This window comes from Mandrillus leucophaeus, unplaced genomic scaffold, assembly GCF_000951045.1.
Source record: "Mandrillus leucophaeus isolate KB7577 unplaced genomic scaffold, Mleu.le_1.0 Scaffold572, whole genome shotgun sequence".
NCBI lineage: Eukaryota > Metazoa > Chordata > Mammalia > Primates > Cercopithecidae > Mandrillus > Mandrillus leucophaeus.
This window is the reverse complement of record NW_012106164.1, coordinates 1,125,227-1,139,003: the sequence shown is the minus strand read 5'-3', so window position 1 is coordinate 1,139,003 and position 13,777 is coordinate 1,125,227. Positions and strand designations below refer to the sequence as shown.

At 51.7% G+C, this 13,777-nt stretch overlaps 1 protein-coding gene across 1 annotated transcript in view; it reads right to left on the bottom strand.

Moving 5' to 3' along the window:
• Positions 1-13,777, bottom strand: part of AKNA (AT-hook transcription factor) — a 61,457-nt gene continuing 47,680 nt past the window's right edge. Inside the window, exons 16-22 of the mRNA XM_011998496.1 lie at positions 11,666-11,842; positions 10,607-10,722; positions 9,805-9,951; positions 7,703-7,798; positions 6,014-6,130; positions 5,539-5,731; positions 1-1,205 (exon numbers count right to left, since the gene is read on the bottom strand). Coding sequence (XP_011853886.1) covers positions 953-1,205; positions 5,539-5,731; positions 6,014-6,130; positions 7,703-7,798; positions 9,805-9,951; positions 10,607-10,722; positions 11,666-11,842 — 1,099 coding nt within the window. The 3' untranslated portion in view covers positions 1-952. The remainder of the gene's footprint in view (positions 1,206-5,538; positions 5,732-6,013; positions 6,131-7,702; positions 7,799-9,804; positions 9,952-10,606; positions 10,723-11,665; positions 11,843-13,777) is intronic.

Below are 13,777 nucleotides of genomic sequence, written 5' to 3'. Positions count from 1 at the left end.
TGGCTTTGGGTATTTTTTTTTTTTTTTTGTCTTTTCTTTTTTTAAGATCAATATTCATTCTTCATTTGCCCTTGTAACGAAAATAGATTTTTAAATGCCTCAAATATACAAACATCATTGATGCACACACATTCCAGAAATGCAGAGGTATGCGCTGCCACGGGGTGGGGGTGCGGGAGGCGGCCTGGCCTCGTGGCCACAGACCGTGCCCCAGCCCGGGCCTGGCAGGTAGCTGGCCACTGATAAATGCCACTGGGATCCTAGGAGAAGCTGGGGACCATGTGTGAGGTACCGAAGGGGACCGCGGTGGATGGCATCCTGGGCACTTTGTAGCTTGTCTCCACCCCAGCAGGTCTGTGGGAAAGGCCTCTGCTGCCATAGAGAAGCTGGACACATGTCACCCTGGGGCCCTGACATCCTACAATGCCCCACTGACTGCCAGTCACTAGGAGAAAGGTCTCCGACTGTGCCCTTCCCAGAAATGCTTGCCCCAGAGTGACTGCTCACAGGTGGGGGACAGGTTTGCTCCAGAAACCGTAGGCCTTTCCTTTCTTGTCTGGCCCCGTAAGGAGGAACCAAGATCAGGAAAACTCCCCAGTTTAAAAAAATATCTGTCCATCTGTATACAAAATACCTATTATTAGCGGGAGGTGGACACATGCAGGACCAGGAGAGACTGCCGGAGGCTCTACCTGGGCCGAAGGAGGCCTCGCTCACAGCACCTCTGTGAGGGGACTGGTGCTCCTGGGAAGTCACTTCTCTTGGTGACCGAACTGACACCCCCTCCACTTGGAAAGCACAGGGACTGAGCAGGTGGGACCCGTGCTGGAGGGAGACCCTCCTGGTGAGGAACCATGCGGGCTTTCTGGGCCTCAGCAGCTCCAGCCCACTCCTGGCCTGGCAGGCCACCTGCTCACCCGCCCACTCATCTGTCTCTGGGCCCCCAGTGAAGTCAGAAGAGGCAGGAGCCCCGCAGGCTATGAGCCTGGCGCAGGTCGGCCGACAGTGAGCTTCTCATCTGCCTGGTGGTGGAGCGGACGCTCTCAGCAGCCTGCACGGCCCGGCTCAGGGCCTTGTTGAGCTCCTCTAGGTCACCCAGGTCGAGCTGGATGGAGTGCCGGTGTCTCCGGGCTGGTGGGGGAGAGGCTGTGTGGGGCCACTCGGCGGCTGGTTGGGCTGAGGTAGGTCCTGCGGGCGCATAGTACCTGAGGAGAGAAGTGAGTGGGCTAGTTACACACAGGGAGGGCTGGGGACAAGCCAAGGAGCACCGCGTGTGGGGTTAACCCCCTGCTAAATCCCAGCTGGGCCACTGGCTCCAACTCTCTGGGTCTCAATTTCTTTAATTCCAAAATGAGAGTAATGAGCACATATCCAGGGATTTCTTAGAAAGATGAAGGAAGATAACAACACGAGTGTCTGACCCAGAACAGGTGTTCAAGGACAGGAAGTTCAATCTACCTGTTCATGTGATTTACTGCCCATCTAGTACATGCCAGCCAGTGTGCCAGGCTCTGGGGTTACAGTGGGACAAGAAAACATGGACTCCTGCAACTTTCTTGGAGCCGGATCTTGGGAAGGCCAGAATTACTCCAGGCCTGGCAGCAAAACCCCCTCATTGGAGAATATCTGGGGGTTCCATTGGCCAAGCATGGGGTGCTGGATAAAGGCAATAATTAATAACAATAATAATAATAGGGATTCTGCAGGAGTGGGAGGGTCTGGCCCCATGTCCTGGGAAGTGGGTAGAAGGGCATCCTTCCTAGCCCAGTCCTACAGGAATGTGAGGTGATGTTTAAAAGTGCTGCGAGAATGGGCTGAGAAGCCCATTGAGATGAAGCACGGATTTCCCTAAGAGGTGACAATGGCATCCATCAGGGCCACTAAGTTTAGGGTTCAAGGAAACCAGCAGTGGGCAAGAGTGGGGGGTGGCCTCAGCACTGTTGAATAAAGGGTATGTGTGGTAGAGGAGGGAGATAAAGAAGCATGGACCTAAATCAGGAATAAGTTTAGGAGGATGTAGCAGAGTCATTCATTGGCATCTTGTTTGGCACACTGTAAACTCTGGCTTTATTCCGGAGCCCCTGCTTTCTAACTTGCATTATTATACAGTGTGTAAAAACAGATGATCCAAACAGACATTTCTCCAAAGGAGATATTCAAGTGGACAATACGTACATGAAAAGATGCACATCCTTAGCCATCAGGAAACGCAAAGTGAAACCACTGCGCACCCCCTAAGCTAGCTAACATCAAAAAGGACAGATAGCAACAAGTATTGACAAGGATGTGGAGAAACTGGAACCCTCAGCACTGCTGGTGGGAATGCAAACGGTGGGGCCACTGTGGAAAACAGTCTGGCAGTTCCTCCAACAGTTAAACCCAGTGCCTAGCCCAGGGCTGGCATCCTCATCTTTGGTACCCATGTACCAGTTGGTGCCTTTATCTTTATTTTACAGATGAGCAAAGTGGAGCTCAGAGAAGCTAAGTGATTCGGGAGGCAGTAGAATGCGCTGGCCTTAGCAGCTCAGGCCCTGGAGCCCTGTCCCAAATCCCAGTCATTCTGCTGTGCTAGCCATGGGACTCAGGACAAGCTAAGTCACTTTGCAAGGCCTCTGTTTTCCCACATAAAACAACCACAGTTAGCAACCTCTCAGCTTAGAGCCGATGGAGCATTCAGGTAAAAAGCCTGGCACTGCCTAAGTCACTTTGCAAGGCCTCTGTTTTCCCACCTAAAACGACCACAGTTAGCAACCTCTCAGCTCACAGCTGATGGAAAATTCGGGTAAAAAGCCTGGCACTGCCTGGCTCCGGTAAATGCTCCATAAACATAAGCTCTTAAGACCCAGGGCCAGACAGCTGGAAGGGGCAGCCATGGGTTCATACCTAGGCCCGACTCTCCTCACGTATCTAATGTGTGCTAACTGGCAAGCAGCAGATGCTGATAAAATAATCTGAACTGAATGAACGGGCTTCTTGGATCCCATAAACAGCAGCCTGCCCTCCCTCCTCTAGGGACTGTCTGGTGTAAGTAACTACAGAGGCTCCTCAAATTACGATGGGAGTATGCCCCTATAAACCCGCTGTAACGTCGCAAAATCATAAATCGAACCATTGTAAAAGTAGGGACTGTCTGGGCTGGGTTTTCACACACCCCACCTCCTGTTAATTTGATGACCAACTTGGCCTGAAAGTTACCCAAAACTCTCCCTAGGGCCAACACTGAAAAAGTCCCTCTGGGCTGCAAAGCCTCGGCTGCAGGGGCTATGGGGCGGCTGCCCAGCAGGGGGCAGCACAAGCCCACTCCACTTTCCAAACTACACTGGTCTCAACCACCGGGCCGTTCAGTCCTGCTGACTAGCAGCTGCAGAAACTTCAGGGTGTCACCAGAGCAAATTCTAGCAGCATTAGAAGCACCATCATTATTGGCCAACCTCTATGTACTATGGGCTCTCCATGTATCACTTCATTCAATCCTCACCATAACAACCCATTTCGCAGAGAAGGAAACTGAGGCATAGGTATAACCCACCCATCCTGACTTGGAAACAGCAACCTGGTGAGTTCTGCCCACAGGCCTGAGCCTGGAAGAACGTGGAACGGGGCCTCAGGAGAAGTAAAGACTCCATGGCTACCGTGGGGTCACCAAATTCCGGGCAAAACCTTTCCCGACTAATGAGTTGAAACACTAGCAGGCGCTTCCCCCGTGTCTGCTGGAGGTCTCAGCATGCAACATTGGTTCTCATCTTTGCTGGAGCGGAAGATTCCTTAACGACTTGCTCAGACTCAGCTGAGAGGGCAGCAAGAAAGCAAATTTACAGACTGGGTGCGGTGGCTCACACTTGTAATGCCAGTGCTTTGGGAGGCCAAGGCGGGCAGATCACCTGAGGCCAGGAGGTCAAGACCAGCCTGGCCAACATGGTGAAAACCAGTCTCTACCAAAAATACCAAAAAAATTAGCCGGGTGTGGTGGCGCACTCCTGTAGTCCCAGCTACTTGAGAGGGAGAGGCATGAGAATAGCTTGAATCTCGGAGGTGGGGGTTGTAGTGAGCCCAGATGGCGCCACTGCACTCCAGCCTGGTTGACAAAGCCAGACCCTGCCTCAGAAAATACATACAAATAAAGAATTTTTTAAAGCACACTTATAGGCCTGGTTCCCGAATAGAGGACCAGGGTTGGATGGTGCCTTGCGCCCCTGCTCCACCGAGCACCAGCCCTCACAGCGACTCAGGCCCTCACTGCCCACACACCCAGGCTTCTGGCAACACAGCCACCGAAGATATCCAGTCCCAATCGACTCATTTCACAGCAGGGGAAGCAGGCAGAGAAGTAGCTGCTGACAGCTGAGACGAGACAGGTTTCCTACTTCTGGGGACTGGGCTTTTGTGCCCTGCACACTCCTATCATGTTGAACTCACTTTTACTCCTTTTTCTTCCTACTAGTGACAACACTGAGCAATAGCAACATTCTCTGTGATGGCAAAGCTACTGTTTGCTCAGCAGTGAGCACGTGCCCACACGGCACCATAAACTCCACATACATCTCATTGGGTTCCTGCCATGTGCCACACTTTATCCTCACGCACAGGATTAAGTACGTGGTTGAGACTCTTCCCCCATTTAACAGATGGGGAAGCTGAGGCTCTGAGAGGAAGTTAGTTTGCCAAGGCCACAGTACTACTAGGGGGTAGATGGGACTCCACCGTAGCTCTGGCCAACTCCAAACCCACGGCACTTCTGTCTTAGCTGCCCTGCCTCTCCTGGTTTGACTGATGTTATACCCAAAATCTGTGCAAAAAGTCCTATAATATACCCGATCAGGACTCCTCAAAGAAGTCCAGGTCATCAAAAACAAGAACGTCTGAGAAACTGTCACAGCCGAGGGGAGCCTAAGGAGGCATGACAATCGCACACCGTGTGGGATCATGGATGGGATTCAGGAATAGAGAAAGGACTTTGGAGGAAAACGGCCTGAAGAAACTATGGACCTCGGTTACCAACAATGTGTGGATATTGCTTCACTGATGTGGCCAGTGTGCCAGATTAACGTAAGATATTCATAATAGGGGAAACTGTGTGTGCGGGAGTGAGGAGGATCATGGGAATCTCTCTCGACTATCTGCTCTATTTCCCTATAAATCTAAAACTGTCCTAAAAAATAAAGTCTATTTTTTTAAGAACCCCAGTGCTCATCACTTACTTCCTGAGAAAACCCATAAGGAAAATGGAAGATGGTTAGGATTCTCAGTCTCCACAAAGTTATAAGCTCCCAGAGGGCAGGGCCCTCATGCTAGCCCCCTTCACTGCTGGGTCCCAGGGCCAAGCACTCTCCTTGGTACGTGCGTTTGTTGAGTGTCTATATGAGTGTTGGCTTTGTTGAGTGACTACATGAGTGCTGGGCTCCTACGGCAAGTTATCCACGCAGGGATAAAACACAGGAGGAGTACACTGCATCTCAGCTGCCCCACACAGGTCTGAATGCTAACATATTCAGTGATCTATACAAACAGGCTGGGAAAGTCACAATGAAAGGCTCTTACACAGCGGCAGGTGGATAAGGCATGATGGGAACCGAGGAGACGTAGGCAAAGGCCGGAGGGGCTGGTGCTGGGGGCGCTGTCACCAGATACCACAGTCCGGGGGGCGGGCGTGGCGACGACCCCGCCTGCTTGCTCCTCTGCTTGGGGCTGGGAGTTGAAGGTGCTTTTCTCCTCTTGGTGGCCTTCTCTGCCCCTATCAGGGAGGGAACAGCACAGAGACAGAGTCTGACCACTTGGGCAGATCCAGCCATGGATGGAGGGTCCACCCAGCCCTTCCCCTATGAGAGCTGGACAGGCCCTACCCTGTAAGACTCCATGCTGGGCAGGTCTCTCTTTGGGAAACAAATCCTCTGCCCCCGTTGCTCTGTCCCAGACTGGGAGAACAGCTGCCCCAGTTAAACTCACGCAGGTCTAATAACCCTGGTCAAGGAGAGCTGAGGGCCTGGCTAAGACAAGAAGTAGTGTTTGTCCCTACCAGAGGTGGCTGAGCCTGGACCATCTGCCTCTGGGGGAGAACCAACTCGACCACACAGGGGACACTGAAGGGTATCAGCGGGAGGCGGTCCCAGTGGGTCCCCTGTGGCAGCACCACCTAGAAGAGGAGGAAGAGATGTCAGGGGAGGATTACGTCTAAATCATCAGATCGGGAGCCCCCACACGGGGCCTTCTGCAGCACTGAGCTCTCCTCGGGACCCACTGCAGAGGGGACAAGCCACCTCTGTCTGGGTGATGACACTGACAACAACCACGACAGTGAGAGCAAGCATTTAATGAGCCAGGCACACTGCTAAGAGCTTCCTGCATTATTTTATCATATCCAACAAGCCACTGGGCTAGCCACTGTCCTCACTCCCCCACTTTACAGATGGGGAAATTAAGGCTCCAAGACGTCAAGTAATTTGCCAAGGCCTCAGAGCTGGCAAGCAGTGGTCCTTGGATCCTAAGCCCGGGCTCTCCCAAATGCAGCCCACCCCCCACCCCTCACCCACAGTGAAACAGACCCATTCTCCACAAGAGAGTGACCCAGAACAGTCCCCCGGGGAACCAGGGGGGGTCAGTAGAGGCAAAAGGGAGCAGGCGGAGAGTGGGCGCCATTGTTCTCTTCCCACTCAGATCCCCAATGCCACACCTGGGTGAGTTCCAGGGCTGATGTGTTCCTCTTTCAGGCCTCGGCTCAACCACCACTCCCTCTGGGAAGCCCTCCCACCCTCCCAGGCAGAGTCAGGCAGCCCCCAGCCCCACTCGTGCTCCCTTACCCCAGCTCTGGTCACTCTGCTTTGTCATGTGTTCCTTGGGGACAGGGCCCAGGGCCACATAAGGGTAAGTGATGTGTGAATGAATGAATGCATGCATGAACGGAGAGGCCTGTCAGGACTCTAACACTAGCATAGGCAGAGCATAGCAGTGAAGAGGTGGGACTCTGGAGTCACAAAGAGCTGGGTTCAAATCCAGTTTCTACCACTTGTAAGCTGTGTGCCCTTGGGCAAGTTACTTAATCTCTCTGCGTCTTGGTGTCCTTGCCTATAAAATGGATGTAACAGTACTGCAGGACTTAGTTCATAGAACTGCGAGGATTAATGTATGCAAAACCCTTAACATGATACCCTCTATACAGAGGGACTTAATAAATAGCTCATTATCATCAGTTATTATCATCACAATTGCTTGAAAAGTCCTAGAGACCATCTCTTCCAATCCTTTGATTATAGATGTGGTGATTGAGGTACAGAGAAGTCAAGGAACTGGCCTAAAGTCACACAGCAAGTAAGTGGCAGAACTGAGACTAGAACCCATTGCCTGGATTCTCGGACCACTGCTCTCTCTGCCACTCCTCCCTGTGGGTTTGGGGGAAAGTATGAGGGGTGAAGGGAGGATGGAGGGAAGAATAAGATATAATCACTGATGCCAGGTCCCATGCTGCCTGGAGCCCACCTATCAGGACCCTTCGGGAACTTCTTAAATCAAGGAGGGTGGCTTCAGGTAGCAGCACCTGGAGCAACAGATGTAATGGCAGAACACCCAGAAAAATCCTCGCTGCTGGTCTGTCCCTATAACCCACTGCTAAGTTCAGGGCAGGCCAGATCTTGTCAAGTACACACTCCCCTGAGGGCAAGATGCTGAAGCCACGGCTGCCTGGGCCAGTTTTCCAGGTACCATTCCTTACCCACATCCTGGGTCCTAATGGGCCGGCAGTGGGGACAGGAGACTGTGCCATTGCCTTTTGGGACCGCCTTAGGGGACTGAACATGGTATTCGTGGCCTGGGGAAAGAAACCAGAACTGTCAGTATCAGCCCTCTGGATGGATGCAAAATTGAAGAGGATTCTGGAATAATGATCTCCTCTTCCTCCAGATGGTTTTAATAGTCTCTGTCTTTCTCTCTCACGTGTGCACATGTTGAGTGTGCACACACACATGTAAAATATGTACATATACAAGTATGACACACATACACACATATACATCATCATACATTTTTGTGTCTGTTTACTGTAAGCTTTTTCCAGACTCCTACTCTGTTTCATCTCAGATCCTAGAACCAGCTGACATTCAGTAGCAACCAACACACCCAGGCTAAGTCAGGATTTGAAAGCAGGCCAGGAAGAAATGATAAGCAAAGCAACAATAAGAAATGAACAAGTGACGCTATTCCCTACATCCTGACTTGCTGGTTTGGATCTGAATGGCTCAGGCACCGGGTCAGTGGCATTTTCTCCCCATGCTCTGAGTGGCTGTAACATGGGGATAAACATAACGCCCATCTCACAGGCTTGTTGGGAGGACTGAATGGGGCCATATCCGTGTCGTGCTCCGCCCAGTGCCTGGCAGAGGTAAAGCACTTGATGTTATTAGAAAGCTGGACGGACTGTGGCTTCCTCACTCATCCCTGAGTTTCTTCTGGATGACACCTGAAGCCACTGTGGAGAGGTCTCATCATCTCATTTCCCTCCTGTGCTGTTCTGGCTTTGTGTATGTGGCACTGAAGGTAATTGCTCTTATTTTCCCAATGCAACAGATGAGGAATCTGAGGGTCAGAGAGGCTCAGAGCCATTTTCTGAGAGACTGACTTCACAGTCTTTGATCTTGACTTCTACACTCTCTTCCTCTCATTGTGTTGGAAGCATTTCTCCAGGTTGAGCTCACTTTTAAGGGTTGAGATTACTTTTAAAGGCTGCACAAAACCTCATCCAATGATATAATCTCTTTCCTTTTGCTAGGAAGTCCACAGAGAGATTGGGCAGTGAGCTTGGAGGTGCTCCTGCTACTCTCACTTCTAACTCCTTGGCCTCTGTCGACACCCTCATTACGCTCCATGGAGCAGACATGTGCCTCTGGCCTCTTGCCTTGTCCCCAGAATCTGAGGTCAGCAGCCCTCCCTCCTCTGCAAGGTGTCTGTGAGAGACACTGCCTTTACTTTAATTACCTACTGGTTATCATCTTCTCTGCTATACAGTCAGATTCATGAAGGTGAGAACCATATCCATATATATATATATATATTTATTTTTCAGATGGAGTCTCACTGTCACCCAGGCTGGAGTGCAGTGGCACAATCTCAGCTCACTGCAACCTCCGCCTCCTGGGTTCAAGCGATTCTTGTGCCTCAGCCTCCCAAATAGCTGGGATTACAGGCACATGCCACCACACCTAGCTACTTTTTTTGTGTTTTTAGTAGAAACGGGGTTTCATCACATTGGCCAGGCTGGTCTTGAACTACTGATCTCAGGTGATCCTCCCACCTCGGCCTCCCAAAGTGCTGGGATTAGAGGTGCGAGCCACCACGCCTGATCTATATTTTTTTGTTAATGTTAAGCACTTGAAATGCTACCATGTGTCATCTCAAGTCTTTACTCTGTGCCAGGTCCTACTTCCTGAGACACAGGGGCCCTGTGGAAATGAGAACCTGAAGGAAGCCAGGTGCAAATGGCACATCCAATTCAGTGTCCACCCTATACGCTCGGAGCCGGAAAAGAGCAGGTGATCAGAATCTCTAGGATTGACCAGCTGAACAGGCTTCCCAGAACCCAGCATGGGCCCTGGCAAAGGGGAGACATCAGAAAGTGTTTGCTGAATGAATGGATGAATGAATGAATGAACAAGTGCACCGAGATTCATGGAGGCAATGCTCCCTGGTTTTCATCTCACGGAACAAATAGAAAATGATATGTGAATGGCCCACTGGGTATATGGAAAAGGCTTCTCATAACAGAGGAGACCCCCCTGACGCCAGGGGCTGCACCTATCCCGGCCCTCCCTCCTGACCTACCTGTGTATTGGCCCCGGAAGGTGACCCTGTCTGGCCATCCAGCACTGCCCACCCCTCTCTTTCCATCTCGAGCTGCCTGTGGACTGTCCTTGGTGGTCTTGCTCTTCTCAGAGAACAGTGGCGGGGAGGGCAGCTCAGATTCTGAACCTGAGGTGGAAAAAGTGGGACATCAGAGGGGCAAGGGGTGGGGTCACACAGCTCAAGGAGTGGGTATACCATGAGTTTAGGCTCTGGGGCAAATGCCTGGGTTTTAATCCCCAATCTCCCCCTTAGGAGTAACAGCTGGCATTTCCAGAACCCTGCTCCCTGCCAAGCGCTAGTCTAGACACTGTGTGTGCCATGTTGGGCATCTTCACAGCAATCCCACGAGGTGGACACTGTTATAACTACATAGTGAGCTGTCCCTTTAACTGCTCAGAGCAGGTAAACAACTGGGCCAAGGACAAGTGGAGGGGAGCTCGGTTGATCCCGGCTACTGACTCCAGAGCCCTGATCCTTTAGCACGTCCCCTGCGCTCACTGGGCTTCAGCACCCTTATCTGTGAAATGTGGATAATATGACCATCTTGCAGTGGAGGTTACGCAAGATGGCAGCTACAAAGTCCTTACAGACACCCTACACACAGTAGGTGTGCAGGACATTAGAAGTGCACTGTGCTGCATAGCACCGTAATATCCTAAAACAGATGCACAAAAACCCTTCTCCAAGTTTCCTTGAATGCTGTTGCTGTGGTCCCTGACCACTGAGCCAATACACTCAGACTGCGGCCTCCAGAAATCAGCCTTGGCAGGTGGTCACTTACTCAGGGACAGTCGGGGCACCTCCCGAGGCACTGAGGAAGATCGGGCTCGCTGCCTTCCTGCAGGGACCATCTGCTCTTCACCTCTAGGCTCACCAGGCAATCTCTCTGTGGATTTACTAGCAAAAGGAAAGAGAGATGATGTCACTGGATGTGGTTTTGTGTGGCCTTCAAAGGTGATTTGTGAGAAGCTCAACCTGGAGAAATGCTTCTAACACGATGGAAGGAAGAGAGTAAAGACGTCTGAAGTCAGTTTCACAGAAAATGGCTCTGAGCCTCTCTGACTCTCAGTTTCCTCATCTGTCAAGTGGGGATAATAAGAGCAATTACCTCAGAGGGTTATAAAAAGATAAATGAGAAAATGTTCAGATAAAACCCTTCATCAAGTGCCCTCCCATAGAAACACTCAAAAGAAGCCAGCTGATTTTATGTCATTGTCATAAATGAACCAACACTGAATTAGTGGGTGAGAGGGTAGGCATCCTGGCAATGTTCTAACTCTTTGATTGGGTGGTGGGTCCAGGGATATTCATTGTATTATTCTTTATTATTATTATTATTATTATTATTTTGAGACAGAGTCTCTCTCTGTTGCCTAGGCTGCAGTGAGGTGGCATGATCTCAGCTCACTGCAACCTCCGTCTCCCGGGTTCAAGTAATTCTCCTACCTCAGCCTCCTGAGTAGCTGGGATTATGGGCACGCACCACCACGCCTGGCTAATTTTTGTATTTTTAGTAGAGATGGGGTTTCGCCATGTTGGTCAGGCTGGTCTCGAACTCCTGAACTCGTGATCTGCCCGCCTCGGCCTCCCAAAGTGCTGGGATTACAGGTGTGAGCCACCGCGCCCGGCCTATTCTTTATTATTAACATAAAGGTTTATATTCTTTTGTGCATCAAATACTGCACAGTGAACAAATTCTATAGTGAATGAATGAATGAGTGAGTGAGAGAGGGATGTGGCAGTGCCTGAGTCCATATTGTCTGGGGAGAGCCAGAGGCCAGCCAAGACTATCCTCTGTAACTGCCACCAGGACAGAGGTGAGAGTTTTGAGGTCACCCACCTGCCATAATGGGAGCCCCAGGTGGCTGGGGAGTCCGCTGGTCGGCCGCGGGTCCGGGCGGGGCGGTCAAAGACAGACGCTGGGCATGTTGGGCTGCCCTGGGGTGGCCGGTGCAGGCTGTCCTCCAGCCGCAGACGGAGCCGGGACACCTCTTCTTGCAGCTCACGGATGGCCTGGCTGGGGTTGAAGTGGAGACAGAAACAAAGAACAGAGGCATGAGGAACAGAGCTGCACCCACCCCAGAGTATGCCAGGATGTGGCAGCCTTTGTCCCTTCCCAGCAGGCACACGGTCTAGCTCTGCTGTCAAATGATTCTAGAACTTTCCTGTGCAACACTTTTCTTGCTACACAACTTGACACCTTTCTGAGTTCATGTCCCTGTGCATTCAGTGAACAAAACAGAACCTTTCTTTGAAGTTTTCCCTTCCTAACACACGGAGTCTGAGTAGCTGCTCAAAACACCAGTGACAAATTCTCAAGATGGAGATGAGGATGCAGCATAGAGAGGGCCTTAGCTACAGTTCCGCCATAAAATACCAACCTTCACTCTCTGTCCAGGCCCAGCTCCTCTCCCTACCACCGGGCAAGCCCATCTCTCCAGACCTGGCAGAAGATGCTTGTCCACCGTCTCCCCATACAGACATTGAGCTGCCAGCAGACAAGAAGGAAGCAGGCTTCCTGTCTTATAACCCCTGAGGCCCTGCACCTCGTGGGCACTCAGGAAACAGTATTGCAGTGGATCTGGGCTTTGAGACAGAGCAGAATAAAGCGCTCTGTGTGGAGAGCAGACAGGGCGACACCTTGATGCTTCCTAGCACCACCTGAACCAAGAGGGCTGACTGAGGCAGCTGGAAGCTGTCTGCAAGGCTGTCTGCAAGGCTGAAGTAAATCCTGGTGAAACCCCCGATGTAGTCCAACCTCCAGCCACCAGCATTGAGAGAGTAAATCCTGTTTGCGTTTCTCTGCAATCAGTCCCTGCATCTCCAGGGTCTCGTTTTGTGGGCATTGCTGGCACTGCAGCAGACAATTCCACCCAGACACCCCTCCCCACAAGACCCCCTCAACCACAGAGCAGCGTTAGAGCCTGGGCTCAGCAAGGCCACCCTTCAGGCTGATGCAGCCTCAACATCTATTCCTTGGTCTGGCTTCCGGGGTGGGAATTCCCATCGGGGTCATTCTTGCCTGGTGGCCCCTAGACTTGTGGGTGAGTGTCTCCTGGTGCCGCCTCCAGCAGACATGAGCGCTTAGACGAGTGTGTCAGAAGCAGCGGAGGCCTCTTCCTGGCTGTGCCCCAGCGCTGAGTGTGTGTGTCTGAGGGCAGCGGGTTCCCTTGGTAATCCCCAGGGAGACGCTTGCTGGTGTTTCTGAGGCAAAGCCATGAGGGCAAGGGTGGGCGGTGGCTACTGGAGAGTGACATCTCCCCTCCCCCAGTTAACTCCTGAAAGGGAGAGCTCTGGCTCCCAGTCAGAAGGCACTAAATACTTACAAGGCCAGGGGCGTGAGTCAACCACTTGGGTATCTCAGTCTCCCTGATGTAACTCTTTAGTTTCTTACTGGCACTTAACATTCATCTTTCTCTGCAAAGTTACTCCCCTGTCTCTGCACATGGCATCAGCGTCCACCTGACTGGCCAGACAGAAATCTGAGTCACTCCAGACCCTCTCCTTCCCTGAACACCCCTAAGTTACTCAGTTACCAAGTCTCATGGGCCCAACTTCCAAAATACCTCTTTCCAAATGAATCCCTTCTTCCCCTCTGTAGGGGCCCTCCCCGAGAACCCAGGCCCCATCATCTCCTCCTGGATGAGGCAGCCTTCTCAGCAGTCTCTTGGCCTCTGTTCTCACCCTGCTGGTGGCCAGAGAACCCTAAAACATAAACCTGCCTAGGCTACGTCCCTGCTTGAAATCCCCTTCCCTGTCCTCTCAGCCTTTGTGCACTCACGGAACATGCAGTGAACGTCTCCCCTTATCCACGGCCTTCAGGCCCTGTAGGATCTCCCATAGGTCTCTCCTATCTACCCCTCTCTTCCTTTACTGCTCAACACCCCACCCCCTCACACTAGAGGATCTGGCCGACTGTTTAGCAACTCCAAGGTGATGGGCACTCTCTCAC